We start from the raw sequence: 27,884 nt of genomic DNA on the forward strand, positions 1-27,884 counted from the left end.
CAGAGATTGGAAATATATGATTGAGAAAGGTGATTTGAAGTCTTGAAAATAAACTCTGAGTACCTCCTAATAGATTATATGTCCATGTCTTTCCGATTCGCTGCGATAGTGGGTCGACAGGGACGCGAGAGTTAGTAAAAACTCGCGACAATTATCTCAACTACACCAGTAAAGCTAATTAATATTTCTTAATAGATGTCAGTGTGCCACTGCGAATGGAGGATAATTTCATCATGTGCTAGCCTTCCCAATACAAAGCTAGAGCTGCATAAGCCCCATGAAGTCACTCACCCAATAAACCTATGAGTTGGACGCAACAGCCCCAGCAAGGCTGTGGCCCGCAACGAGGCTGAGCAAGACCAGCCTCCTTAGCACCAAGCCTTGAATAAGACGTAAAGCTAGTCCATTACCTGTACTCTTGGGCCATGCGAGGAATTCAACCCCAAAACTGATGGAACCCTTCTTGATTTCCCGGTATCGACCGACGGTCCATGATGCGCAGTGGAGAAAGGAATTTTCCGTTCGCCAAACTACCATTTATCACGGCCAGGACAATCGGCTGAGAGTTTCCGTCGGAGGATCTGTGATTGACGAATTCTTCAATAGCTCTAACCCAGACCTTGCACCCCCTCGGCGCCATGAGCTTCTGCGGAAATTCCTCGGTCAGACCGGCGCGCGGTCATTTCCAGAAGCCCTGAGGACTACTCCAGCTGATACACGAGTGCTGGCCATGGTTGACGATAGATGCGACCCTTGTTTACGGTTCAACGATATTCCGGAAAGCACATCGTTCCTACCCATGAGGCAATGGGAGTCAGACGAATACATGAGTCGTCCTCCAGAGGGGATACACTGTCAGATCTACGGGGCAGATGCAGAGACGCTGTATGATCGTCTTAACCAAAATGTGAGAAATGCAACGTATGACACTTGGACATTTTACTTACGTAGTTGCAGCGGAAAGGCATCGCAGAGCGTCGGGTACTGTATGTCCCAATAACCCATAAAAGGCCGGATTGATATATCGACCACATAACCACCGGATGGAAATCTGACGCTTTAAATAGATACCTAGTCGACCTGACACCCCTGATGGGGCTGGCGCTGATCTCAAGCGTTACGTACATGCACCTTCCGCAGATAAGATCTTTTCTATCCAGGCATGTAGCCTTTGACTCCCATATGGGCATTTCTCAGGTTGTTTACTATTTCGTTACTATGACCAATCTCCACTGGTGCATTCCCGTCTGACCGTCCAGATTCGTGGGTTTACCCTAGAGTTCCATTTACCGCATTATGTTCTACGACCCAGTCACACTAAATTTCAAGATCGTCGGGGGCTACGAAAGCATCGTTTTTTCCGACCGCCAGCATCACACGATAGTGATTGTATTTATGAAGCACAATTATCCCTAGTGGTATTTGGGGTTGACGATTATTTTTGGACGGCATACCTCTGCGAAGATTCCTATTTCAGAGAAAAGAATCCAGTCACTGGTTACCTTCAGGATGAGGTAGATGGGCCTTCCTTCGGTCTTCGGATGTGCAGATTCCCCATATGGGATCCACGGTACTATTTCCTTTCTATACTTTCAATCCGAATGAGCCAGGTCGCTATGGAATGGACAGTACTGGTTGAAACTCTAGAGAATGACCTTGGCAAGCACGTAAGCTCTCGAACCTTGTCCCTTTACGAAAGTATGCAGTGTTCAGCGACTAAGTCAACCCTTCTGTGAAGGGAGAGATCGACGAGGACTCCTTGGACCGGTTTCTCGAGGATGAGCCGTCTTTATCGAAAACGAAGGAGTACACATGGATACTCTGCACTTTGCGCCGTCTCCGCAATTGCCTTGCCCGGCTGATAGCCACGTGGACCGCGTTCGACGTGAATAACAGCATTTATTTCAATCTTGATACTGACGGCGCTCTGTACGACAAGTTTCGCGAATGCTTCCACCAGGTCCGCCAGTCCACTGCCGAGCTTGCGAGGCTACAGATGGTCCTAGAGCAACGGATTGAGATGCTAGAGAAGATGTCAGGCGTTGTATGTCTCACGCTATCCTTATAAACCCCTTATCACAGGACAGATGAACTTATACAGAACAAAGTTGGTGAACGCCTCATCGCTAGCTGAGAGTATCACAGCTACCCGGCAAGGGGACAATATCAGACTCCTTACCTATATAACCATCGTGAGTATAGACGCACTCTATCTATCAAAGATATACCTAGTCTAAACAAGTCAGGTTTACCTTCCCGTGACACTTGTGACTGTAAGTTGCGATACCCTGTCATCTAAGTATACATAATTGCTAATCGTATTTTACATAGGGTGCTTTCAGTATGAACCAGGTTGCTTCAGATATTGCATGGTGGAAATACTGGGTCTCTCTTTTCTGCTTGACAGGATGTACTATTGCAGTAGCATTTGGGCTACAACTTCTAGTTTCCAGGATGAAGTTTACTAGTGTGAAAGCGATATGATGTAGCACTATGTGTGGTCACAATACTATCCAGTGCAAATACTTTCTGCTAAAAAAAAAATAAAAATAAAAGGAGCCACGGGACAACATCATCACTTGACAGGGTAGCAATAAGAACACACCACATGGGCACACATAACACATTGGGGCTGTTTGTCGTAGACCTTAGGGCCATCCCCGCACTGGCACTTCATGTTGTTCAATGTCCAGTTAGCAATAGACTGTCCTACTGGAGTTGGTCGGGGATGGAAAACCATAGAGAGAGAATAATTACTCACACATATATACATATACCCTCTAGTCGTTACCGTTGCTGTCATCTGGATCGGATGCTGGCACTCTGCACATTTCTCGTGGCTACATTCACTGCAGACAGAATTATCTGCCTTGTTGTATGCATAGCAAGTGCTCACACACTGTTTCATTTCGAGTTATTTCTGAGAACCTCCAATAGGGATCTTGTACTTACACAATACCAATCATTTTTCAACTGCTTTATATAAGGATTATACAGACAGCTTTCCTCATGGACTAGCTCGGGACTGTATGCCCCAAGCTCGACCTCATCACTAGGGGAGAGATAGCGATAATTCTCCATACTCAAAAGACCTCTGAATGGAAGTGGGTGGAAGACCCAATATTCAGAGCCAACAAGCAAAGTATCAAGTTTGAAAGCAATTATCGGATGTTAAGGAAAGAAAGGGCAAACTGACCGGCACAGGATAGATAACTGTACGTCGTGAGGAGCCTAGGGGGCTGAGGCGTGGGGCCAGCCTTGTCGGTTGCCCAAATCTCAAGTTTCTATTTACGGCCTCGTACTATGATTGGTGCTTATACAATAACGGGTGTTAATTATGTTGTTCTTTATTAGCTACCCAATAGGACTTCCTCTAATTACAGGGCTCTCCGCCAAGAAACAAAGTACGCCTCTGAGGGTCTGTTGGACGGCGTTGACCGAACTACTTCCATGAACTGTTCTATAAAATGCTTCAGCAGAGATAGCTTTGTCTAAGATTTCGTAGATTTGTTCAACTATTTGAAGGGTTCAGATTAGCAGGTGCCAAATACACTTCCACTGAGCTACAAGTCCCAACCGTCTCTGACAATCCCTACGTCTGAATAACGCGAAATCACTTTTCCGAATCAGCTCTGATAGACTCCCAAACGGTGCCACCCTCTCGTTTCGCATCCACCATTAATTCCCGGTCGTCTTTACCCCCATTCTCATCGGCAAGAACTCACTTCAGTGCTTTACCAGTAAGATATGTCCACCATCTGGGTGCTGACGCGCACAAAACCACTCCCACTCATCGTGCCGCTCTGCTTTGGCCTGGAACCGCCAGTTGCTCTTCCGATTATCATGACCAATATATGTACCGGAGACTGCGTGGAGAGCTGCCGACTGGCGCGCTAAGCCTTTTCTAGATCAGTCTCATTCTATTTTAGTAAACGAATGTCTTTGATAATGGGTAAATAAAATACAAATGTTAGGCTAATAGCCATATTGAAATCAGCTCTAGTTATACTATCAGCCTAGCCTCTAGGGTATGCTTGGTAGAAAATGACCAAGCATAGTTGGCCCATTTAGTCCTGTGGCATAGGTATGACCCCCGGATGCTCAGTATGCCAGACTAGGTTGTCAATAGGGGAGTGTCCATATTCATGGTCTCTCTATGTCCGGAGTACAAAATACATTGCCTGTCCCAGTAGTTTCAGACAACAGCAAAATTGACTATGCTTTTAGAAACAAACCGAGACTAGCATAAAATTACTTCCATATTCTGGGAAAATATACACTGACCTTCATGATTATCCCTCATCGACGCTATCAAATCCGTGAACGAGTCATGAAAATCTCAAGACACGTTCGAAACTACTCCAGATCATACCCTAATCTCACCCGACTTCACTTGCACCGCAGTGCCCCGAAGCTCAACGCTCTCCACCTTCTCCCTATCCTCCCTATTCAGAGTCACGGCAACACCAATATCACTCCTCCTCCCCATTTCCACCCCCTGCACAATATCATAATCATACGCAGTCTTCCTCGACTCCCCAGCCCGAGTCAAAGTCAAATACGCAGCCAATCCACTCGCCGCACTCCCCGTCGCCGGATCTTCAAAATTCCTCAAAAACATCCGCGACCGAATCACCGTCTTCCCAGTCTTCTCATCATCAACCCCCGGAACAAAGAAATACACAACAATCAAGCCCTCCCCTTCCCACCCAGCATCCAGATACCCACCCTGCACCACGGAAGTACAAGGAACAACCTCTCCACTCACCGGTCCCTCAGCCGCAGCCAAAGCCTCCAAACTAGGTAACTGAACATGCACCTGACTCATTCCCTTCACAATCGAGAAAACCGGGAATCCCGCAGTATCATCATCCCCCCCAAGATAAGGTCTCAGCGAAGGATGAAGCCGCAGCAATTCCGCCACCGGGAACTGTTTCGAATGGATATGCACATGATGCGCAATTCTCGCAGCAACGGTACCCGAGTTCGGGACGCGGGTCATGGCAAACGGACCCGCTTTTGTCATGAGAGTGTGCACCTTGGTGCGATCATCATTGTCGGGCGATAGTTCCAGGAACCATGTTACTGCGCCGATGGTGGGATGGCCTGCGAAGGGCAGTTCTTCGGCTGTGGTGAAGATGTCGATCTGCCTGGTGGGGTCGGATTTCTCGTGCGGGTGCACGAAGATCGTCTCCGGGTAGTTGAACTCGCGGGCAATTAGTTGCTTTTGTTCTTGCGTGATGGCATTTTCTGGGTCGTTGGGGAGGAAAACTACACCTAGGGGGTTGCCTAGGAAAGGTTCAGTAGTGAAGACGTCGAGGGTGACGAAGCGTAGAGTTTGGGGCATGGTGTGGGATTAATGGAATAGTTATGTTTTGTTTGGAGGTGAGAGGAGGGATGGTTGGCGGGGGAAAAATGATGATTTAATAGACTCGGGAGTCTCTTTCCTCTCCGTTTGACTCATTGACACGGCCCCGGAACCCTGCAGACCTTTCGGCATGTCTCGGGCCTCCCCAACTCGGAACCACTCTGTTCTGTCTGTTCTGCTCGGTTTACTACTACGAAGCTTTCGTAATAGGTACCGTACAGGTCTTCTATTGGAAACATTCATAGAGCGTTCATGTTGTGTACATAATCTACCCGACCTCATTTCAGGTAGTTCCCTTGTTTACTATGTTCGACTACTAAATCACCAATGTCCCATCCCCAATACTAACGGGGTATTGATCCAGAAACGTAGGATAGCCCATGTCATTCATGATTGGGATGTCGGGCGCCCAGTCCGGAAATTGGCTGAAAAAGGACTGGTCTTGGAAACCCAAGAAGCCATCCATATTCGCAGGATTATCGGTGGATGGGCATGAGGCTGCGATCTCTGACTGCGGGACTGATGGCTTGTCGGACGTCCCATCACGCGCATGTTGCTGGTCATAGTGTTGCACCTGCTTGCGAGCCATGGGATACGTGCCCAGTGGGTTCAGAATATGCTCCAAGGACGACTGGGAGGGTCTAATCTGATCGCCGTTGTCTACCGGACTGGATTCTCTTAGGGATCCAGTGGTTCTGCGTTCGGGGGGTTCCTGTGAGAATCGTGTGTTGAAGTGCTTTAGCGCCTGCGTGGCTGACTCATAGTACAAATCTGCCTTGATATACCGTTGGAGGTATTTCAAGATTGTGACGTTGGTCTGCAATATACTCTGATAGTCGCTGTGGGATACATGAGGTAACGGGGGTTCGGGCTCTTTCCATGAGGAAAGGCTGGTGACCAGGACACTGCTGCATATCTGTGTGTGCACCGCATAGGGAAGGTCAATGATGCTCAACTTGTGACAGTTCCAGAGGTCTTTTAATAAGGCCCCAATGTAGACGGCCTTGCTGATACAGGTGCGATGGCAGAGCTTGATGAATTCAACCGGAGCGTTTTCCCGGATCCATTTAGTCGCCGTATTCGGGAATACCAGTCTTGATACACCAACACGATACAAGTCGTTGAATGTCTGAGCAATGAGAATATGTACGCCGAAAAACAAGTTTAAGCGACCGGAGCCCTTGAAGATGTATATATTTTCTGCGGACATTGAGAGGCTGTCCGGGATGGAAGCATCAAGCTCCCTGATCTCACTGTCGAGCTTATGGAACTGAGAATTTTCCGTGACCTCCCAGGGAATTTCACCCTCCAAGTGCTTGACATATTTCAAGATCTTGGAGCGAATAGCCATTGCTCTAATATAATATGCACGGATATCAAGATTCCCAACCGCACCCACCACTGAAGTGTCTGCGAAGGGAAGTAGTTTGCCCCTAGTCAACATTTCTGTATTGCAAGGGATGTTACGCACAAACAGGTCTTCGGAGCAGGGGAGCTGCACGTAAATATCGCTGGAGGGTAGGAGGCAAAGTTGGTTGATACCGCATTCTATGGAAGCATCGAGGAGATAACACGCCCATAGAGCGCGTCTCCTAGTCTCCTTCGCAGCCCATGACATCTTACTTTTCCGACACAGGATGTCATCATCGTACTCCATATTCAGCTGTAGGAGTTGAACTTGTCTCGCGATGAAGCCTGAGATCAGGAATCCCTTGGCATAATCGCCGACGCGCAGGTAATATTCATGGAGAAGGACCCCTGTAATGAGACACTCGATTCGCGGACTCCCAAAGCTCGAGAACATCGATTGCATCGCGGCTTCCGCCCAGCCCCTTCCAGCATCAAAGAATAGCACGGTGGAGCTAGGTCCATCCTCCTTGGCGGCAATCACCCGTGCACAGTAAAATGGAGCAGCCAATGCACACATGACATAGATTAAGCCAGACATCTCCGTGAAGATCGTCTTCCTGTCTTTGAAGCGCTCCATGAAGGTCGGAATATGCAAAAACCCCATACAGCGGACTGTATGAATTTGAGCGAAATAAATGTCAATGAGCTCTCGCACCCGATCAATTGGTGGTAGATTCCTCATGACTAGCCATGTCGGGATCGCATGGGATGATCCCTGAACGTAAGTCTCCTCTCGAGGGTTGGGTTCCTCTTCATGGAACGAACAGTGCAGGCCCTTTTTGGTGCATCGGGTACATGCAGAGCCGCCCGAGCACTTGGACTTGGTTCGTTTGCATTCTAAACAGGACCGGAGGACTCGTCGTCGTTTAAGCCCAGCCTGCGTCACGGAGTCACTGGATGTAGGTCCATCGTCTGTCACGTTGGTATCCGTGCCAGCGTCCGTGGTATATACACACTGTTCGCCAAGATTGCGACAGTTGTTGCAGAAGCCCGCACTGCGGTCACATTTGATCTAGTTGTGTTGAGGTTAGAGGAGGTGGAATCGTAGACACGGGTTGGTATATCGCTTGAAGCTAGTAGTCTAGGCACGTACCTTCCGCCGGCGGCAGATCAGGCAGCTAGCAAACTTTCTCGACCCGCCCATGGCCCGGCACTATGAGGTGGGTCGTGAGGACGAAGCTCTGGGTCCGCACAGGAGATCGGTGTCCAGAACCACTTTCTTATACGAGGTTCTTGTTCTGCTGGCGCCTGAGGCAGCCATGGATGGCAGAAATCGCGAACCCCGAGACAAAGCCCGACAGCCGCTATCGGCGGATCTCGGCTATGAAAAACCCCGCCTCTCGGTTGGCCCAGTCGCAGCCCTAACCCGACCGGCGTGTTGGATCATCTACTCCGTATATCATTTCCCAACACGTAACAATCTAAAAGTCGCCATCCGTGGGGGTGTTGACGCCAAATATTGCCAGCGCTGAAAGAAACGACGTTATATGTGCAAATAGTAAAGCCAAAAAGAAAAGGTTAGTTAAAGTTCAGTAACATGTCAACATAAAGATTCGTACTCAACTAGTGGAATCGGAGACAATCATCACTAACTAACTAATATTATTCTTCTTACTAATATCAATACCCCCTAAAAGTTGGAGCGACTTGTGGGTCTGGACCCTGTCTGAGGGTTACAGTTTCATATATTAAATGAAACAGCCTATATTAATCTACTATCTATTTGCGATGAAGGCACGAGCATCCACTGAATCCCCGCATACAGATTCTCTCGGCCAATAGGACCAATAACATTGTCAAAAATTACCGGCGGGAAACCATATCTTGTTCATAAGTCCTTCACTCATCAGAAGCGCCTTCTGGCCTATAGCCATTAGTTACTACCGGTTCAACAGTGGTCTGTTTCCGCATTTTCTTTCCCCTTTCTTAGCGTCAACACGGCGGGAACTGCCACCAAAAGGCTACCAATGCAAAGTCCCCAATTCATAGCAAATTCGGACATGGCATTGAGCTTGTTCGCATTGATTCGCCAAGCCATGGCTCCCCCCGCAGGCTTAAGAGCAGAGTAAGTGCCAACAATCACGGCATTGACTACAGGATTCTGGGACTGCGCCCCGATAATCCAGTAGCAATACGATTGCCAAAACGAGTCATAGGCGCCGTAGAAAAAGTACAAGAACATCGGGCCGAGATATTGACTACCAGCTTTGTAGTCAATGTCCTGTTTGAAGCCGAGCTGCATATGCTGGTCATTCCAGACTTGAAACTTGTAGCCTCCTCCCCAGATTGCCATCCCTGTGACAAATAATACTGCCCAGCCAATCCATGCTCGGGCTCGGCGGTTGATCCCCTTGAGATCTAGGACAGAGCCCATCAGAAGCCCTCCCACCATTTGAGCGATCCAGTACAATGCGCCATTGAGCGAGCGTGTGCGCAGGTTGAAGGTCTTGCCGTTCACGGTATTCTGCTGGTATGAATAGAACACATTGGCATTGTAGAACATGGGGTACAGACACATAACCCTCCAGTCGAAGACAATCTTGACTGTCTGCATAATCGAACGCTTGAGGTTGGACCAGTTGAGGGTCTTTGAGTCCTGTGAGATCCTACTGCCGTGGTATTTACGAGACAGTGACTCCGTCGAGCACACAAACACCGATAGAGCCCACCCAAACAGCATAACAACGATATAGGCAATGTAGGTGGAGTCGGTCACAGTGCCAGATTTGGAGTGGTAGTTCAACCCGAAACTGGCAAGAGAGCCTATAGCTCCTCCGAGGTTGAAAACAACCCAAAAGAGAGCGATGGCTCGTCCACGGGTGTTGTCATTGGTATAGGTAACCATGATCGTACCTTGGGCCACCCAAAAGAAAGCGGCACCAAGACCGAGAATCGCACCAGCTGCAATTACAAATGCACCGTTTGCCGTTCTGTTGAAGTGCAGTAAGGACCCTGCATATAAAGCATAGGTCCATCCTCCGATAAGAAGAGATAATCGAGGACCAAGGTATTTGTAGAATGCGCCCACTAGCACCAGGGCCGCGCCAGCCGTGCATGCATGAGTCGCGACATTCGAATTCGCAGCAACAGTACCGTCTACCTGGCCAGAGCCTCCCATTCCAGTGAGAGCATTGTACATGCCCGGATTGCAGAAAGAAATAAATGAAATCAATGACACTTGAAACCACGGATCATGGTATATTCTGGACCAGATATTTTTGGCTGGCCCGGGGGGAATAAATTCATTCTCATGGGAGGAGATTACGTCTGGCTCGGCGGACTTGATTTCGGACATTGTGCCAGCGGACCAGGAGTCACTGGGAATAATGACAGTCGGAGGAAGTAGGCAGGCGTGTATATATAGCCACAGGTGCAGCAAAATTCTGGTCTCCCATCGCGCCAAGCGGAAATCAGACGAGGTAGGGATGATAAATTAATCCAGAACAGAACAGGATTAGCGGTTCATGAAGTTACATTTGCTAAAGAGACCTAAGTCGTGAATGCCGAACAAGAGTGCCAGACTAAAGTGAGCTACTGCACACTAGGCGAACGTGCCATTTTGGCTCGAGGTGCAATACGGATCTCGGGCGGATATCGGCAACCGAGTGCCACTTCTCGCCATATCTTGCCGGTCTATAGTATATGGCGAACCTTGCTGAAACGTATTTAAATTCTTCCAAAAATAACAGTATACCGAACCCATGAAAATCCCTAGCGGTATCGCGTGCAGTCACTAGCGTCCAGATCATGGCGCCATCGAAACATGTTGAACGTCTGGACCTACTGCAGACAGAGGCCCGAACCTCAACGGCGGACAAGATCGATCTTCTTGACACACTGGGCCTCTGTGAAGCGTTCAACAAAGAGGAGAGTCGAGTCGGAGGCGCTGTCGCATGCTGCCTCCCCGCTATTGCATCATTGATTGACGATTTAGCTCCGCGACTCGAAGCTGGAGGCAGGCTTATCTATGTCGGAGCCGGCAACAGCGGCCGAGTCGGGTTCATGGATTGCAGTGAATTGCCAGTGACCTTCTCGGTCGACCCTCAACAGTTTCTAACCGTCGTTGCAGGGGGTACTGAAGCCATAATCCAAGCCCAAGAAGGTGCAGAGGATGTGGAGAGTGACGGAGCTCTGAGGATGGAGGCCCTCCAGCTTAATGAAAAGGATACAGTGGTTGGCATCTCAGCGTCGGGACGAACCCCATTTGTTCTAGGAGCACTTCAAGTAGCTCTTCAGCATGATGCACTCACAGCTGGAATTACGAACACTCATCCGTCTAGAATTGGCAAAGTCGGAGTCAAACACATCATATGTCCTTTAGTTGGTCCCGAATTTCTCACGGGCAGCACTAGACTCAAAGCAGGCAGCGCTGCTAAACAAATCCTCAACATGATCAGTACCTGCTCTATGGTAAAGCTTGGCAAAACATACAAGGGTCTTATGATTGATGTTCGTGTAAATAACTGGAAACTGAAGGCGCGTGGAAGAAGAATCGTGCGCCAGGTCTGCAATGGAGCCCCGATGCATATCATAGAGATGAACGGGCTACCATCGTCACAGGCTATGGATATCCCCGAAACAGCTGAAGGCGATGCGATCATTGACTCTCTAATCCAGGAGTGTCAGGGCAGTGTCAAGTTAGCCTGTGCGGTAGCTATCTCCGGCTTTCCTCCGGATGTTGCCAGGCAGATACTTCATTCTGCAGGTGGTAACTTCCACGTTTTTGTCCAAGGAATTAGAACGAAAGCCCCGCCAAGTCCCGTGTCTCTTGGTGAGCCCGACTACTGTCTCTGTGTTGACGGTGGTGGAACGAACTGCACTGTTTCGATTGCAACAGAGTCCATGGTTGTTGGTCAAGGGGTGGCTGGTCCCTGTAATTTCAACTCAGTCACTCTAGAGGAACTTATGGGTCAAATAGAATTGGCCACAAAGCAGGCGTCCTCGATGGCGCTTGCAAAGCAGGGATTTGGCTCTCCCGATCTACCAAGATTCTCGAAGGTCTGGGTAGGACTGGCTGGGCTGTACCATGCGGACCAGATTGCAACATTGACGCGTCGTCTGGAGGAACTTTTTGGTGTTTCTATAAATCATGGAACACTACGCTTGACCAGTGATGGTATACTCCTCGGCTCCTGTATTGCAATGGATGACTCGGTCGAATGTGCAATTTCCGTGATCGCCGGGACAGGATCGGTAGCAACCGCCTTCAGGAAGGGGCCTTCGAACGAGATTGTCCAAGTTGGTCGGACCGGAGGCTGGGGCTACCTGATTGGGGACCAAGGGAGCGCTTTTGATATCGGAAAGAGAGCACTTCAGCTTGTTTTGTCCAGTGTGGAGCAAAAGCAATTTCAAGCTACTCACAAGCTCACGGAGTTCGAGAGGGCAGTACTAGAAGAACTCAACTCGAACGAAGCAGGCGTGCTTAGAGACATATACCACTCGACTGGTACTCCTAAAGAGAAGATCGGCGACATGGCGAAGGTTGTCACAAAGTTAGGGTTTAGGGAACGAGACCCCGACCCTCAAGCGCTAGGAGTCCTAACATCCGCAGCCGGCACTTTGGTTCAGCAGATCAAACCGCTGGCTGAGATCTGTGACCCCCGTAAATGTGCACTCATTCTGTCGGGTGCATTAATGAACCTTCCGGCTTATCAGGATCTAATCCTACGGGAGTGGGACAAACAACACCAGTTACCGTTCAAGAAAGTTTTAGTGGTCAACGATGCATCAGGCTATGCTGCAAAATTTCTAGCTATGCAAAATTTGACAATAAACTAGCCATGCAAATCCAATCCTTGCATCTTTCCACATGTAGCTTTATTGGTGACAATCGAGTTTACAACCGTAAAGGCCATCATGCAAACAGACCGTTTATTCATCATAGTAGACAAAAGTCATCCATTGTTACGGTCTAACCGGAAAGCGGTTCCTTGATGATTCTTCTTGGTATGGTATGATTGTATTCCTCCTGGTTCTAAGGTGGGTTGACTATCTAAAGCTATAAGTGTTGAGCATGTGACTAGACATGTGACATCCATAGTGCTAATCGAAGGATTCTTAGTTCAAGCGAGTCTCGGTAAGGACACGCTAACGAACATCTAGCAACCCTACCTCCATACCTTAGTTAGCACTTTTCCTCCATCCAGCCCCGTACTCTGCAAGGTTGCATGCGATGGGAGTCTTAGATATGGAATCCTTCCATCTGACGCTTTCGGTATTGTTAGCAAAATTGGCCGCTTCGTATACATACAAAAATCATCGAAATAGACCGCAGGGGACCGAATTTGATTGAAACGGAGATAGATGTCTTATTTCAACTGAAAGGTATCCGAAACGCTTTTCTGCCATCAGCATTGGTCCATTTGTAAAGTGCTAAGTCGATAAAATTGCATCGGTTTACGAAGCGTTATGACATCGGTCAATGAGGTATTCAAGGCTGCCGGTTTCGAGATTGCAATCTTTCAACAACTCGCCGTAGTATCGATTAATCAAGGACGGAGCCGTCCAATTGGTCACCTTTTAAAATGCAGTATCCCTTAAAGATAATTCCCCAGCGCTTGTCTGTATATGTTGCGACCACTGGCAGACCTAGCTCTAATGGTAGGTCTGTCAATAGAATGATTCTGGTTTGATTCAAAGAACTTTGACTGTTACTTCTTGTATCGAAACCGGAGGGTAAATTCTGGGCCATTAATTGCACTGGTGCTGCTAACGGAGATCCTCTGCGCCATGGATCAGATCGTCTTGTACGTTTCAAGGGTCATCCTTTCTGTAGAGGGTCCACATTTGCAGTACGACTGGTCATAACTCGTCACTATAAAGAATCCTTAGATGAGCGTCCGATGCATACTGGCCGAATCATCCGGAGTACTCGAGTACACGTGCAGCATGATGCTACTGACATCTTCATATGACCAAACCTCTCATAAACCCCATTGCCTGTCCCAACATCAGAATCATTGATACTGTCTCTCCTCGGTTGTCATTGAATTTATCAACACGTACTGAGTTCATCCAGACCATGCATAAGTACATGGAATGCATCCTGCTAGAAGCTAACAAATTCGACCTTCACGGATGTGAATTCTCGCGTAAGGTATCCTGACTAGCATCGCGTGAAAGGCTTGTTAGGTCTTTGCAGAGCTCTATGATTGTTGCCGTCGAAAAAGAGGACCCCATGTGCAAAGACAAAGAATTCGTCTTTTCCATTTGGCGGCTTGTGGAGTAATCAGAGGACATGGTCGAATAACCACTGCGTAGGTAATAGCAAATAAACACTATTTTGTGCAGAGTGATTTGCAAGCGGCCACAGCTGGAGATCATATGCAGAGGAGATGTCAATTCTGCGAACGCAGCAGTGTTGGCCCTGCAGGACCACGCAGTCGACATTGAGGAAATGGTCTTTCGATCACTGCTAAAGGCGTCGTAGTGTTGGAGGTAGAGAAGGACCGGCGACATGAATCGAGTATTGTAAAGTGTTAGCATATTATTAAGGTCCCCTGTAAAAGCAGATGTGGATGGTGGGTGGTAGAATTCGTGCACTAGTTGCAGCGTCCTCCATGAGGCACACTAGCCTACCACATTTCCTTCTCCGGTGTCTCCTGCATCATATGCGTAGAAGTCCAGGTCAAAAAGCGTGTCATGCCTTATATCAAGATCTAGGAGACTTTTCTGTTACTCAATTTTCGGTTTGAACATGTCAAGGTTCCAGGGATAGTATTCTGAACCTGGTAGTGCGGCGTCAATGAGGAGCTAGCTAGACACCAAAATGCCTCTCGGGTTGTGATATCCGCCAGGAGCATAGGGTCGTTCCAAAACAGATAATAGTCGCCTGAGCTAGACTCCATATTATCGAACCAATGTATAAACCAGCCCAGCAGATCCAGTTAATCGAAGGCATATCAATTAACGGCCACCATTGCATTCCGGATATAATCCACAGCAACGCTATCCATATATCCTCATGTTCAAGGGTTCTATGTGAGTAGTTAAATAGTGAACCTTCTAATAGCCCGATCTTTCTCCTCTTGATTTTCACCACCATCCTCTTTACCTACAATGTTTTAGCGTCCTGTGTGAGGGTACTTCTGGAGAGTACAGATGCTCTGTGATACGAGATGCAGTAGCTGATCCAACGTAGCGACAATACATAATTCTCTTTTCGAGGCATGAGGCGAGACACCCCGGACAGCCTTTGGGATAATCCCAGAATAACTCTCAATCATGAACGTTGGCAAACTGATCACAGGCCTAAACGATCTTTTCGATATCATTAAATACCCGCTGATGTACGGTTTCCAAGACGGTGCCGTGGCAGCTTCGCCCAAGATTCGTCAACAGGAGAACCACCACACGGCTTTCAGTATCTTCATGTTTTCAGAGTGGAGAACAAGATAACAGTGTCGGTTAAAGACCTGCTGTAGGTTTAGTAGGCGTCAAAGCTATCCGAAATATGGTTCCAACACCCGGCCGAAGGGAGTTCGAAGTTATCAGTGGTCAATAACAGAGATAGACCTGCTAGCGACCTGGCTGTTTGCTCGTCCGTTTCATTTTATAAAGAGCACTGTATTCACATGCGCTGCTCAGCGAGAGGGTCCTGTTGTCAAGGAAGCTGAGCCATGACTTGCTTATGACAGTGGTAAATCATCCGATATGTGCTCCATATGTACAACAAGAAATAAGCCAACCATTGTCACACCGATGAAGGCTACTAGTATGTGAAGATAGTCAGCTGAAAACGGTAAAAGTGAAGCAGATTAGGTCCCCATCTCATGCATTTGACGATATGGTGTGAAGTAACTCCCGCATATCAATGAATGGCGCGGCAAAAGACCTTTAAACAGTCGACGCAATAACCCAAGATGTGAGCAGTATGGATGTGCTGCTGAAACTTGTTATAATATGCGATGCGTACTCTTTCTGCGAGTGACACCTGAATTTGTGCAAAATTCAGCATCAGCGTGCCAGTAGATAGTAGCTTAGTAAACTGAATTGGTTGACCGAGTGTAGGGTATCTGTCAACCGGGTCTTCCAGACTTCCCATTTCAACAAAGTTGCTTCCCCGCAAAGATTCTCCAGGGTACCAGTCAACAGCAGTGTTCCTGGCGGACTGATGGCTCTTGGATATCTTCAACAGGATTATTGCCCGACGCAGTGTGCCCACCAGCGGGCCCCAGAAATAAACAAACGAAAAACAAACGAAATCACCACAGACCAGCCCAGCCCTCCAAATTTCCCTCCTCGAAAGACTCCTTACCAACGAGCTCCCATTTCTTATTGAGCAAACGGAAAACGTTGCAGTTTAGACTCAGCAACGGTTGGAAGCACGGGTGCTTCGTGTTCACCATATCGAGCTTGCATAGACAACTCTTAATGTGCTTCCATAGAGCTTCTATAACCTCTACAGCTTTCCAACCGGAGCCATGGCCTATAGACGAGCGACTTCGGCCCACACGGGTGCTGGTAACATCCGGCACTCCTTATTCAGACCTACACACCGCGTGCAGGGTCGCCCAGCACCCCGATGCTCGCACACCAAGGGCCCAACAACGCCGTCGAGCTTTCCTTCAAACAGCACCTTGGCGCAACGAGCACAGGGCTATGAATGTAGATCGAAAGAAATTGTAATCTCAAGGTAAGTTGTGTGCTTGGAAAAGAAAAGGTGTTTTCATCTTGTTTGATTGCACGGTTGAGCGAGCTATTCAGAATATAACAGGGCAAGAGTTTTCATATAGAAAACAATGGTTCGATAGTGTCTACATAAGCAAATGGACGAAGATGAAGATGATACCCCTCCTTATTTAGACTTAGAGAGCAAGGAGTATGTATGATAGTCGAGGAGATCTACAGAGGGGGGAAATGGTGTTAACCTAGACAATGGCTGTTGTATAGTGAAAGCTGGGCGGCCTGGTAGGAATGATATTTTCTCTCCACTGTGAATCATGGATTAAATGTCATTACGGAGGTTAATATCTTAGACGAATAAAGCATGTCACTGATAGTATTCACATTTACTCAAGGAGTCAGAGGCAATAACCGGGTTCATGTCTTTCAACCTCGACTGCGACGCTACAATTAGGGTTAGCCGAAGCCTTCCCAGATCGTATTATACGAGTAACCCACCCAACATACTAAACTTCCCTTGAATACGAGCAAGAATTTTCCAGAATACAGTCGATCCACTGCTCAATACCCACCTTACCCCCCCCCCCCCCCCTAGCCCTAAACAAGATACCAAGACCATCCCAAAACCCACCACGAACTCACTTCCCAAACCAAAGTAACCAAACACCCCCTATCCAGAAGACCCAACACCCAACCACCCAAAGAGCACAAAGAAAAGAGAGAAAGAGAAAGAGAAAAAGAAATAAAAATAAAGAGAACAAACTAAATACACACACACGTGTCCCTCCAAACCCCACAACCCCCAAAAAACGCAATCCCGAACCCTCGCAAGCACGCAAGTATGACCCTCAAAGAAACAAAGTGGGCCCTAAGTTCAAACCCAAGATGCGGTACCGAACACCCAGAAGCAACTTTAAAAGCTCACTCGTCATTGTCAATCACTTGACCCAATGAAACCCGGATTTTACTTACCGTCCGTGGGCAAGGAAAGAAAAAAAAACTCCCATCGCTGGTACCGATCTCCATCTCAAATCTCAATCTCATCGTAAGGACTTTCCCGATGCCCACCGATCAGTTCCATGAGATCTTCCGGGTTTCCCGCACGCGAGCCAAATTCGCATCGGGTCCTCCGTATGGAATAAGGACTTCTTGTCCCTTGTCCCGTGCATTGTGTGTGTGCTAAGAAAGAAAAGGTTTTTTTTGTTTCGGGGTTTGATAAAGCTTGACTCCGTGGAGAAGAATCTGAAACGAGCATGTTTTCTTTTGTTTCTATGTTTTTTTAAAAAAAACATTTCTCTTATTCAACTAATTTTGTTTGTTTAGTCTTTTTTCAGCCTCCGCCTCAGCCTCATTGAGATGTTTGCCTATTTGCCCGTTTGCTACTGTTTCATTGAGACCTTTTTTTAGCATGTTACTTTTGCTTTGTTCGAGGTTATGCAGGGCACAGGGCACCCTGCGTGTCTATCTCTTTTCTTAGAAATCGATTACATAGATTAAGGCGGACTACATGCATACAAGTGCAAGGCATGACGTAGATCTCCTAAAGGTATGTACAGTATGTAGGTCGCAAAGCGTAAGCCAGTACGATACACAAACACATACACACATGATTGATTCCCTTGATTCACCGGATCAACTTAATGCTCAAAGTGGAACAGAATGATGGGATCTACAGATGATTAAATTTCAGGATCAATGGCTACGTCAACCCTTCCCCCCGTTTCTTTGATATCAAGGTACTTCGGGAGAAAGGGGGCAGAGACGAAAGAAAAAAAAAATTACCAAGGCAATCAAGATAGTATTAAACTAGGGCAAATCCCAACAAACACCCGATTCCGCCCCCCAAAACGGGAAACCCCATCGCGAACATACGCTGACAGTGCCGATCATTTAATCCAGATCGTGAATCCCGCACGGACAAAACGCAGCCCTAGACCTAACTCAGAGATGAAAGCCGAAAGAGCCGCTCATTTTGGGTAAGTCCAGGAGAAGCCTGACTCGCTACAAGGGAGAATACGAGATTGTGTACAAATCATGAAGTCATGGACGGGACTTGGATTCCTTCCCGTTGCTGGACCCTTGGACACGAGTGCAGTAGGTGGAGAGGGGGAGTGGTTTTCTCGGGTTGGTGATTGATCATGGATACGGCGTAGATGAAGGAGGGTGGAAGGATCAGGGAGATGGAGAATTTCCACTTTCAATCTCCCCAGCCGTCCGATTTTTATTCATGGCAATGTAACGTGACAGTATCTCTTCTGTGATTATGGGGTTCGCTTACAAGTGAAAAGACTGGGTGGGTCATTCGGCTCGGGATTCAATTTGATATCATTTGTTTTACTTTGAGAACGGGATCAGAAATTCAACTTTTTTTTCTACTTTGCATCCAATTGGGTATTGAGAATAACCGGTCCGGTTCGGCCCACTCCAGGAGGTACCGTGAATGAACTCTTCGGCATTATGATACAGGAAAAGAAATGTCTTCAACAAAAGGTGGATTCGGTCCATATCAAACGGAGTGAAATAAAAGTCCAAGTTTGAGCCAAGAAACCCGCCGCCGTAGAATGATGAAATCAAAAAAAAACCCCCAACGCCTTGAACGCTCAACAGGAACCGCTGGACAATCCGTGTATAGTATAGTAAAGGGAAAACAAAATAGTGACAGGAAAACAAGTGTAGGTATCAATGAACAAATTCTTCCGCCAAAGGAGGGTAGAAGTAGGAAAGGCAGAAGCAATGATCGAAAGATTGAGAACAGGGAATCGTTGTCACTTTCTGGAAATTAAGCATTAAGACTTTTGATGGTGGACTTCCGCTTGGATCCGAACATAAACTCCATGAAGCTCTTTTTCCCAGACGGGTCGGAAGGTTCAAGTGTGGACTGCCGCATAAGTCGCAGACTCTTCTTTCGCTTAACCTTTTGCTGGAAATCGGTCTCAGCCACATCCCGTGGGTCCAGGCTGCGGACGCTCTCTACCTCAGACCGGAGACTGCTGGATGAGTAAATGCTAGAAGAAGTTGAGGTTTTCTTCAGTGGCTGTCGGAGTGGTGTGGGGGCGCGACTAAAGCTGGAAGTGCTATAGGTGGAACCAGATCGTTCACGAGTGAAAGAAGGTGAGGAATAATATGGAGAAGGGCTAGAGGTACGAGATGGCGGGCAGCTTGACTGCAATGGCAATCCATGCACAGATTTGGCACTCGAATGTGTGTAAGACATGGACCGTGTCCGAGAGTCAGCCTCAGCGCTGGTAGGAGCTTGACGGCTATGAAAAAATGGAAGACTAGCGCTGCTCAGACTCTTGATCGATGGCGGGCGGCGGAGAGTATCCGTAGGGCGACGAGAGTACCCCTCTGAAGAGACCTTCTCAGACACAGCAGTTGCGGGGCGTGGGAATGTCATCGAGTGCATCGGCAGTGTCATCGGAGAGGGCAGCTCGGGCACCTCGACTGGTGAGCTGACGATGGGACCCGATGCCACCATGGGTAATCGGTCAAGATCGCGGGTGGTCAGATGCATGCTGCCCCGTTTTAATGCTTCATTCCTCGCGGGGGGTTGATCCCACTTGTTCCATAGTAAGGGCTGGGAGGCTGCTGCCCGCCGATGCGAGTACACCCCCTGAGGGCTGCTCTCGTTTGAATTATCCTTGGTAGTATTAGGTTTAGGCGTCGAGTCCTTAAAAGGGGAGGGTGAGTGTTCAGAAACTGGGCTGATTAGGATTAGATTAGGCTTTGCAATTGGTTCAACGATCTTGACCTGCTCTGCTACGAGCAGGTCCGAATCTTCATCATCAGAATACATCGATGCCGATGATGTAGAGGCGAGAGACTGAGGTCTCGTCGATACAGGTGATTCCGATGGAACATATACACTTGGGGGCAAGAAGATTGGAGATTGTAGGGGAGATGTAGCGTCAGGGGACGGAAGCTCAATGATGACGTCGTCATCATGTTCGAAAATATACGAGTCTGCTACAAATGTCGTTGCACTGCTTCGTTTGATGGTGTCCATTGATACGGGGCGCGACGTTTTCCCGGAGGATGAATATGTAGGCAGTAACCGAGGAAAGCCGGGCCGCTCGATCTCCGACTCGTTGATATCAGGATTTGACGGTTCATAGGCCTCCAGAGGAGAGAAAGCATTGTCGTGTCCCCCCATTTCGGACTCCGAGATATCCTCCTCGTCCGACTCGTACCGCCGTGGTAGGTGCTGTTGGTTGATATAATCCAAACGAATAGGCCCGGCGGTGTCGTACATAGTTTCTTCCGCTGTGTCCGGGGTTCACCAGGACCAAGTTGAAAGGAGATCAAGCTGATTATTATAAGAAAGAATGGCAAGTAGATGGGCTGTTAATGATCGAGTCCGCGACAATGAGGTGGTCAGGACGGCGACGATAATAATGATATATGTCACCGGATAAGAAAGATGATACACTCACGGTATCATCAACGATAACAAATGAGTGTGTGAACAAAAGCAGTAAAAAATTAACATAGAAGGACCAGAGACGAAAGTAGGGGGGGAGGGTCGCAAGTGAGGGAAGACAAGAACGTCAAAGAGTGAGACGGATATAGGTGAGATATATCAGATAACTAAGAGCAGACAATCATCCTTTTTCTCTTTTTTTTCCCTTTTTCTACTTCTCCTCCTGTCCCACACGGGTTGGTATGCTCTAAAAGAAGTGGATCCCCTTGTCTCTGAAGGTTTGAACAGGGAGGAGTGGAAAAACAGCCACCCTCGATGCCATGAGATCACACAACCTTCGGAACGGAGGACGGACCACGCACTACATTGATCTCCACCGAGCGGACTATCCGTGGGTATTGAGGTAAACGGCAGAAGTGGAGAGAGAATGTGTGTGTGTGTGTCTCTGGTAAGGACAGTCAGTACAAGGTAAAAGCCGTGCACACGTGGAGTCACTTGCGAAAAGGGTATTTTTGTTTTTTTTGTTTTTTTTATTTTTATTTTTTCTACTTTCTCATTTCCTTTTTTCTTCTTCTTTCTTTTTCATTTTCTTCATATTATTTGTTCTACTAAATGATTTGTTTTATCTTCTATACATTATAAACATGGATTAGAAGAAGAAAAAAAAATAAAATAAATCTATACAGTATTTTACAGTAATTTCCTTTTTTTTTTGAATCTTATTTAAATATTATTTTTTCTAATTTCCCTTACCGGTTCTTTCCTGCAAGCCAACGAGTGGACCGCTGCCTCAGGATATCAACTTCAAGTTTAACCCTTGCATTTGCAGAGTTCTTGACTAACACCCGAACTAACCCTACATTGGTGACAACGACAAATACCAGAAATAGCTAGAACTCAACACGAGAAAGAGAGCCGCTGGAATAAGCTCGGCTATCTCCTGCCGGCGTAGCGCGTTACAATTCAACGCCATCCGGGCACAAATGAATAATGAAGGGGAAACAGACCGAAGGAACTTGTGTAATTTTAGCTTTCTGTCCTGCTTTACACGACACCTTGGTTCGTACCTTGGGACGCGGAGGTAATCTTAACACAAAATAAATAAATAAATAAGAGAAGAGGAAAAAAGGAAAGAAAAAAAAACCCCCCCAATGACGAGAGGTTCGAGTCGGGGAGGAATTGACGTATCAACGTGAGCTGTCGACAGGGGAGGTCAATGCAGTGACCATGGATGGACGGAGCTTCTTTTTTAGGGCCAACAAGTTTGGCGGCAACATTTAGATTACTTTAGTATTACTTAGTGGAGATCATGTGCGTCTTCCCCTTTCGACGGTTTAAACCGTTTTGCAGCCAAATTTTCTAGTCATCCTCTTGCCGATCGACGATTGAGATATGGTATTACTGTTCATTGGATGGGGTGGCCAGGGGAGGGGGGGAGGTGGTTCTTCTCTGCCAAAAGATTCGAGACCATGCAGAATACAACATCCTCTCATGGAACGAGAAGAATTTTCTATTTAACCTATCGTTGTCGGTCTAAGACACTGCAGATATGGTTTAATATGCTTTTTCTCCATAGAAGGTGCCATAGTCGGTACTCTATCATGGACTATCAAGAATGACCTTCAGGGCAAACGTCTGTGCTGGGGAGTTTCGTCTCCTGTCCTAAGCCACATGGGGTAGCATTCCGTGAGAAACTAAGTAACTTAGATTGCCTTAGATTCATGTTCGGCCGTTTGTTATTGATAGAGAACGGAAATGTGAATCAAGTGATGGCGCCCCACTAAAACAAGTGGAGAAATGTTGCAGCAAATAAAAGAGAAAACAGAGGAAAAGAGAAAAAGAAAAAGAGAGCAGACAAACTGGTCCAAAACAGGTTCGGAAATCATTCGCTTCCTCGGATCGAAGCCAAAAAGAACAAGAAATGGAATTTTCTCAAACAATAGTCAACAACCTTCGCAATGACCACCCTCCGATCACCCACAATTATCATGTATCAAAAAGTCAAAGGGCTCCTCCTGAAATGGGGACCGGAACCAGAGAAAATCACCCTCCAAGGACCACCCACTAAGGGAAAGCTGCCAAGATCTCCGTTGCTGCAGCACGGTGGAGCATCTCTAACTCAAACGCGCCATTTCGAGCATTAACCCCAAAGGATGCACACTAGTTTGCTCTTCCCGCCTTGGAAGTTCATTCGCCTCAGCAATCCATGGAAATTGTTAGTCAGGTAATACAACCAAGGCGTGCTTTTTCCCCCATGGTGTACGGAGTACGAGGATCAAAAAGAGAGAGAGAAAATTCTCCGATTTGCTCAACAAATAGGAGATTTTTCTCATCGGCGCCCACAGCAATAGACCAGAACCTCCCTACTGTTTTACTCGAACCCTTGCAGTCGCTCACAGACTGTGTGTCGGTCTGTAACAAGAAGGAGAATTTCCCCCACAACCAGCTCTTCGGATATGGGATCCGAAGAGAACTGGACTCAATGGTTCGTGGAGTTAAAAAAAAATCAATATTCCTATATATATATCACCATGATACATCGTGGGTGGTTGACAGCTTCACCGACTTTCGAAAACTCTATACCACATCATCTTGACATGCAATAATTACTTAGGGCATGGAGACGAGAATTACCCGATTCGGCAGACTAAGACAATAGGAGGCTGGTCACTATGATCGTCGTCACCAATGCATAACCTATCCTCTGATCTTCATAAAATTAGACAAGCATAAACCACGGGACAACAATCAGTAAATAAATAAATACAGAAAGAAATAAAAAAAAAGCAAGTGCGGCAGGTTCAACGACCCCCGTTGAACTGCAGGAACACGATTTTGTTGCATTGTGAAACAACCCCGACAGCGCATGGACCAAGGCATACACCATGGTTTCGTTTCTTTTTTATTTTATTTTCGCGCCCTTATCGGCTAAAGGGGAGATATTTCGGGCACATACGAACTTTACGACCGGATCGAGGAACGGCCATCGGGTTTAGATCATAGTACACATACTCGGTACATGTGGTTGGAATATTGAGCGACAATACATGATGCGCGCTCTTTCGCTGAACCCTGGACGGAGGGGAAGCTGCAAGTATGACTGCGTGGTTACACGTATGTAGGTCAGTAGGACCACGTACGTATGGTCCAGCATCGACCGGGCAGAGCCGACTTTCACCAAAGTTGTACAGACATGCTTCTCCCTTGCGTTGGTGTTTATCGAGTCTCTCGAGTCCAGCCCGCCAGATTGTCCAACCCTACAGCAATTTCAACCTGATGCAGCAAAGATCGCCAGCAAAACTGCCTCACCATCAGCAGAAGGCCTAAGCAAGATGTAGTTTAGACTTTCCCAGATCGCTCAAATCAGTAGATAGCGACGATGATACACGTATCATCTGCATAATGATATCGTGGCGTCTGATTGTTGCCCCCAGCCATCACCAACTTGCCAGCTTCCCCGGACGCTCAGATGGTCGTGAAACTTAGATACAAATCGATAGACTATCCAACCACCAGGTAGGATACGAACGGAGGAGATAGGGAGCCAATGCTGTAGGTACAAGATACCGTCTTTTCCGGCACCAGGATGAGAAATAGCACTCATCGGTAAACTTTCTTCCCCTCCACGGCTTGCGGTTTACATTCACAACCCCACTTCTCGTCAAGCCTTGCAATATCCTTGAGGAAAAGCCTCAACTTTCGTTGACTAACGGCAACTCTCTTGTTTAACGTCAGCTTCCCCACTATCCTTACCCTTCGTCGGCTGGTGACAACCTTAGAACTTAACACTCGCTACCGTTTGGCCTTGGCTGGAGAAGACACGTCGCCGTAGAGATTCATCAAATATCCATCAACCAATTATCAGACGGCAGAGAGATTAGCGTGATAATTCAGCATCACGGCTGCAACCTCGGGGTGCTCATATTAAAGTTGAGCTCCTATTCCACAAAGTATGCTTACAGTTTACATAGCGATCATCACAAGTCATTTGCGTACCCTGTCCGATAGACCTAAGCCATTAATGAGGTAATCAAATGGAATAAGGCCCAGAGGCAAGCCAGTAAAACCCGCAATAATCGCCACATCTCACCCTACAATCTGCATACATAACTCATGGCACATAGTAAACGCTAATGCGATAAGCCCTGTACCCCAGTTGATAACCGAACCGCGTTATTGGCAATGCAACTGTACGGGCTCCTAGATATGCAGGACTAGACGGAAGCCAAGTCCAGAGTCAGGCACAAGGCACCGAGGGTGGCGGCAATGACAGGTACCCAAGGGCACAAATCCCGATGGGCGCTATAGGTTCTTCCACCGTTTATTTCGTTCATGATTAGTAGACAGGATTTGAAATATGAAGAAAGGGCAAGTCAGAGAATGCATCTATGGTCTGATGATGCAGAATAGTGACAGGGGGGGTAAAAGCCGAGTCAATGCCGAAATGACCCTAGACAGGGAGCGGGAAACGCGCGCCCTTCATACTGACAGTGACGAGGGAGGGAATTCTATGTAGGCATTGTTCGCGGACCTACATTTCTGTTAAGGATAGGGATTGTGGGGTATAGAATGTAGGCATGGATGGAGGGAAGAAAGACTCCTTTTCTCCGGTTCCATTGCCTGGTGTGATGTGATCCTATGTATTATATGTAGGGCCAAGTGTGCGGAAATTATCCTGACAGCGAAGATCTTGCCGAATTCAGCATAATCCGAGGAGATCATCTTCTCTGGAGGATTCATCCCCTCTTCTTTTCTTCATCGAGCTACGACGGCATTGCCCTAATCCCGGACAGGCGAAGCAGAGCCATGGCCATGAAAGATAAACTCCGACGAGGCAACTACTACCCAGTAATTTGCCTTGTGTTGGCTGACCGACTTTCCAGCAAGGTAACTCTGTGATTAATAATAGAAATGTTTCCCTGCTATAACCACTACTAGCAGCACTAAACCGGCGACTTGTCCGAACAGGAAATGGACGGAACTGGATTAACGAAAAGCCATATGATCTGATCTTCACCCTGGTGGGGACATAATAACGGTGTTTACCCGGGCAATAGGAATCGCACCCACCATTGAGGGAGGGGCAAATGTCATATCCACTGTCTTTTCTTTTATTACTTAGTGCACTCGTTGTGCATGAAACTGGCACTGTCTCCGAGCGAGTCGGAGTGACTCCAAATGTCCATGGGGAGCTCACGTGATCTCGCCTTAAGGAGACGTCCTTTATCAGTCTAGGACACGCACCCACCGTCCAAAGTGCTCCGTAAGGACTAGAACATCACTCACTCTTTCACGCCCTGATATCGTACTCACAATGGTCATACCCCTACTGTTAAACACCAGTGACATTACTTAGCTATCTTGAAAGACTTGACGATCTCGCTATAGCCTTCAAGAGTAACCATATATAACTTTTTCGGTCCCTTCCCAACACCCGGGGTCAATCTGCATGCGTCTCATGGAGAATAAGAGCTCAGCTGCCTCGAAGTACTGGTATCGTACCACTATCAGCAGGCATATCCGCGCGATTATGTTTCCATTCCGGGTCCACCGCGTCTATGGCAATAAGCTGCTTCATGATGATATTTCGAAGCTTCATGGCGAGATGAAGGGGTGTAGTATCCTTGACCTCTTTTACATTTGGATCGACGCCCTTAACAATGAGAAAGCTGCTGTGTGATCTCCGTATGCCTATGGCGAGCAGCTGGCAGAAGAATGCGTCCATAGTTGTCTCTCGAACCCGACTCCACACACCTAAGAGCAAGAATGGCACCCACCCCTGAAGTTGCCATTATTAACAAAGGCCTCTGTCCATCTGGCGACCGTCCTGCAGGGTCTTCGCGGTTAAGGTCTATCGCATGTCATCTTGAATACTAAGGTTAATACAGCCGTGGCCGAGGTTAAACTCGCTACTCGTCATTGGGCAGTCTGAACACGCACCAGTGCGTTTAGTGCACAATCACCAAACTCCAGCGTCACATCCAGCCTTAATTCGGAAAGGGAAAAGCCGCCAAGATGTCATATCATATCCAGGTACCGGATCCACCAAATGGAAAAAGACGGAGTTCTCGCTTGAAGTCAATACACAAACATTGACTGCAAGACATCTTAGAAGGAAGGTTTCAAACGCCAATAGTGTCCAGAATTATTGGCCTCAACCATGGTCCGCTAGAATGGTCAGACAGTCCGTACTGTGTAATCCGTGTACTCCGAATATGGAAGATTCAAGACAGATAGTGTTCTCCGAGGCTTCGGAAGCAATTTAAAAATCAATAGTCCTCCGAGGCTCTCCACCGCATATCCACCTCGAAGAAAACGGCACTTGCTATAAATAAACTCTGGTCAAATGGGAGGAAGAGCCCTAAAGTGCGAGATGTCATATATATGATCTGATCTGTATAAATCAAACCTTGGTTCTCATGGCATTGGACCATTAACTTATCAGCGTGCGTGTGCTAATTGATCATTAATCATACGTGACAGTTGCCCTTACATAATGTATTGAAACTAATTCAAGCTTACATCTAGTTGTGGATGATTCGCTTGGAGACTCCGTTGTCCGTGGACTCCGGGCTCTATCATTGTAGAATGAAGCCAAAGTTTACTTTGTAGGCGGCAACTTCTTATTCCCTTCATCTCCGACATTTCTGTGGAGTTTGAAACCCCACATGAAAAATATCAATGTCTGCGCCATCCCAAAAGACATCAGGTTTCGCGAGCACAACCCGGAAAGCGAAATCATGGTATCAGAAGATGCCACCGTATTAACTCTCCGAATCACTTTATACTTCCGAGAATCTCCTATAAAAAGACTGATAGATGCCAAGTATCATCTTACCCCTTACTTTTTATCTCGGATAATCTACCCATCAACCATATCGTATACGCAAGCAGGATAAGGGGCCGTAACTCTACCGTTGCCCTAGATAGATGCCTCTTTATGCACGTAATCACTTTGAACTCTCCTTTGCCAACAATAATCGTACTTGGTATTCATCATTATGTCTATGAAAGATCCTCCTCACCGTCTTGGAGTTAGTCCGGCATCCTTGAATGAGAATA

General features: G+C 47.3%; 8 protein-coding genes across 8 annotated transcripts; 2 read left to right on the plus strand and 6 right to left on the minus strand.

Moving 5' to 3' along the window:
* Positions 1-435: 435 nt before the first annotated feature.
* BDV38DRAFT_252745 (uncharacterized protein) lies at positions 436-3,162 on the plus strand. Its single transcript, XM_032055171.1, has 9 exons — positions 436-907; positions 958-986; positions 1,068-1,197; positions 1,260-1,667; positions 1,739-2,044; positions 2,109-2,192; positions 2,247-2,273; positions 2,332-2,671; positions 2,762-3,162. Exons 1-8 carry the CDS (start codon positions 452-454, stop codon positions 2,482-2,484), a joined length of 1,593 nt encoding a protein of 530 aa, XP_031911277.1. The 5' UTR covers positions 436-451; the 3' UTR covers positions 2,485-2,671; positions 2,762-3,162.
* A 999-nt stretch (positions 3,163-4,161) lies between these two features.
* Positions 4,162-5,515, minus strand: BDV38DRAFT_141422 (PhzF family phenazine biosynthesis protein). The gene has a single exon (XM_032051442.1). It carries the CDS (start codon positions 5,345-5,347, stop codon positions 4,367-4,369), a length of 981 nt encoding a protein of 326 aa, XP_031911278.1. The 5' UTR covers positions 5,348-5,515; the 3' UTR covers positions 4,162-4,366.
* Positions 5,516-5,684: 169 nt separating this feature from the next.
* BDV38DRAFT_272916 (fungal specific transcription factor domain-containing protein) lies at positions 5,685-7,355 on the minus strand (the record flags this gene model as incomplete). Its single annotated transcript, XM_032057580.1, has 1 exon — positions 5,685-7,355. The coding sequence occupies one exon, from the start codon at positions 7,353-7,355 to the stop codon at positions 5,685-5,687; it is 1,671 nt and encodes a 556-aa protein (XP_031911279.1).
* A 1,151-nt stretch (positions 7,356-8,506) lies between these two features.
* BDV38DRAFT_252764 (major facilitator superfamily domain-containing protein) lies at positions 8,507-9,920 on the minus strand (the record flags this gene model as incomplete). The annotated part of the gene is made up of 1 exon (XM_032055173.1): positions 8,507-9,920. The coding sequence occupies one exon, from the start codon at positions 9,915-9,917 to the stop codon at positions 8,667-8,669; it is 1,251 nt and encodes a 416-aa protein (XP_031911280.1). The 3' UTR covers positions 8,507-8,666.
* Positions 9,921-10,511: 591 nt separating this feature from the next.
* Positions 10,512-12,691, plus strand: BDV38DRAFT_294729 (putative glucokinase regulator family protein). Its single transcript, XM_032062557.1, has one exon. It carries the CDS (start codon positions 10,526-10,528, stop codon positions 12,554-12,556), a length of 2,031 nt encoding a protein of 676 aa, XP_031911281.1. The 5' UTR covers positions 10,512-10,525; the 3' UTR covers positions 12,557-12,691.
* A 6,123-nt stretch (positions 12,692-18,814) lies between these two features.
* Positions 18,815-21,008, minus strand: BDV38DRAFT_252765 (uncharacterized protein). Its single transcript, XM_032055174.1, has one exon. It carries the CDS (start codon positions 20,652-20,654, stop codon positions 19,182-19,184), a length of 1,473 nt encoding a protein of 490 aa, XP_031911282.1. The 5' UTR covers positions 20,655-21,008; the 3' UTR covers positions 18,815-19,181.
* A 2,476-nt stretch (positions 21,009-23,484) lies between these two features.
* On the minus strand, positions 23,485-23,813 carry BDV38DRAFT_141454 (uncharacterized protein). The gene has a single exon (XM_032051443.1). It carries the CDS (start codon positions 23,707-23,709, stop codon positions 23,542-23,544), a length of 168 nt encoding a protein of 55 aa, XP_031911283.1. The 5' UTR covers positions 23,710-23,813; the 3' UTR covers positions 23,485-23,541.
* A 1,651-nt stretch (positions 23,814-25,464) lies between these two features.
* Positions 25,465-27,278, minus strand: BDV38DRAFT_252767 (uncharacterized protein). The gene has a single exon (XM_032055175.1). The coding sequence runs from the start codon at positions 26,545-26,547 to the stop codon at positions 26,296-26,298; it is 252 nt and encodes an 83-aa protein (XP_031911284.1). The 5' UTR covers positions 26,548-27,278; the 3' UTR covers positions 25,465-26,295.
* Between the last annotated feature and the right edge of the window lie 606 nt (positions 27,279-27,884).

Source organism: Aspergillus pseudotamarii (assembly GCF_009193445.1).
Source record: "Aspergillus pseudotamarii strain CBS 117625 unplaced genomic scaffold BDV38scaffold_45, whole genome shotgun sequence".
Taxonomy (NCBI): domain Eukaryota; kingdom Fungi; phylum Ascomycota; class Eurotiomycetes; order Eurotiales; family Aspergillaceae; genus Aspergillus; species Aspergillus pseudotamarii.

Coding starts and splice junctions, on each gene's coding strand:
- BDV38DRAFT_141422 (XM_032051442.1), bottom strand. CDS start 5,347: ATGCCCCAAACTCTACGCTTCGTCACCCTCGACGTCTTCACTACTGAA.
- BDV38DRAFT_141454 (XM_032051443.1), bottom strand. CDS start 23,709: ATGGTGTATGCCTTGGTCCATGCGCTGTCGGGGTTGTTTCACAATGCA.
- BDV38DRAFT_252767 (XM_032055175.1), bottom strand. CDS start 26,547: ATGGACGCATTCTTCTGCCAGCTGCTCGCCATAGGCATACGGAGATCA.
- BDV38DRAFT_252765 (XM_032055174.1), bottom strand. CDS start 20,654: ATGTACGACACCGCCGGGCCTATTCGTTTGGATTATATCAACCAACAG.
- BDV38DRAFT_252745 (XM_032055171.1), top strand. CDS start 452: ATGGAACCCTTCTTGATTTCCCGGTATCGACCGACGGTCCATGATGCG. Junction 908..957: donor ATGATCGTCTTAACCAAAAT/GTGAGAAATGCA, acceptor ACGTAGTTGCAG/CGGAAAGGCATCGCAGAGCG. Junction 1,198..1,259: donor CCCATATGGGCATTTCTCAG/GTTGTTTACTAT, acceptor CTGACCGTCCAG/ATTCGTGGGTTTACCCTAGA.
- BDV38DRAFT_294729 (XM_032062557.1), top strand. CDS start 10,526: ATGGCGCCATCGAAACATGTTGAACGTCTGGACCTACTGCAGACAGAG.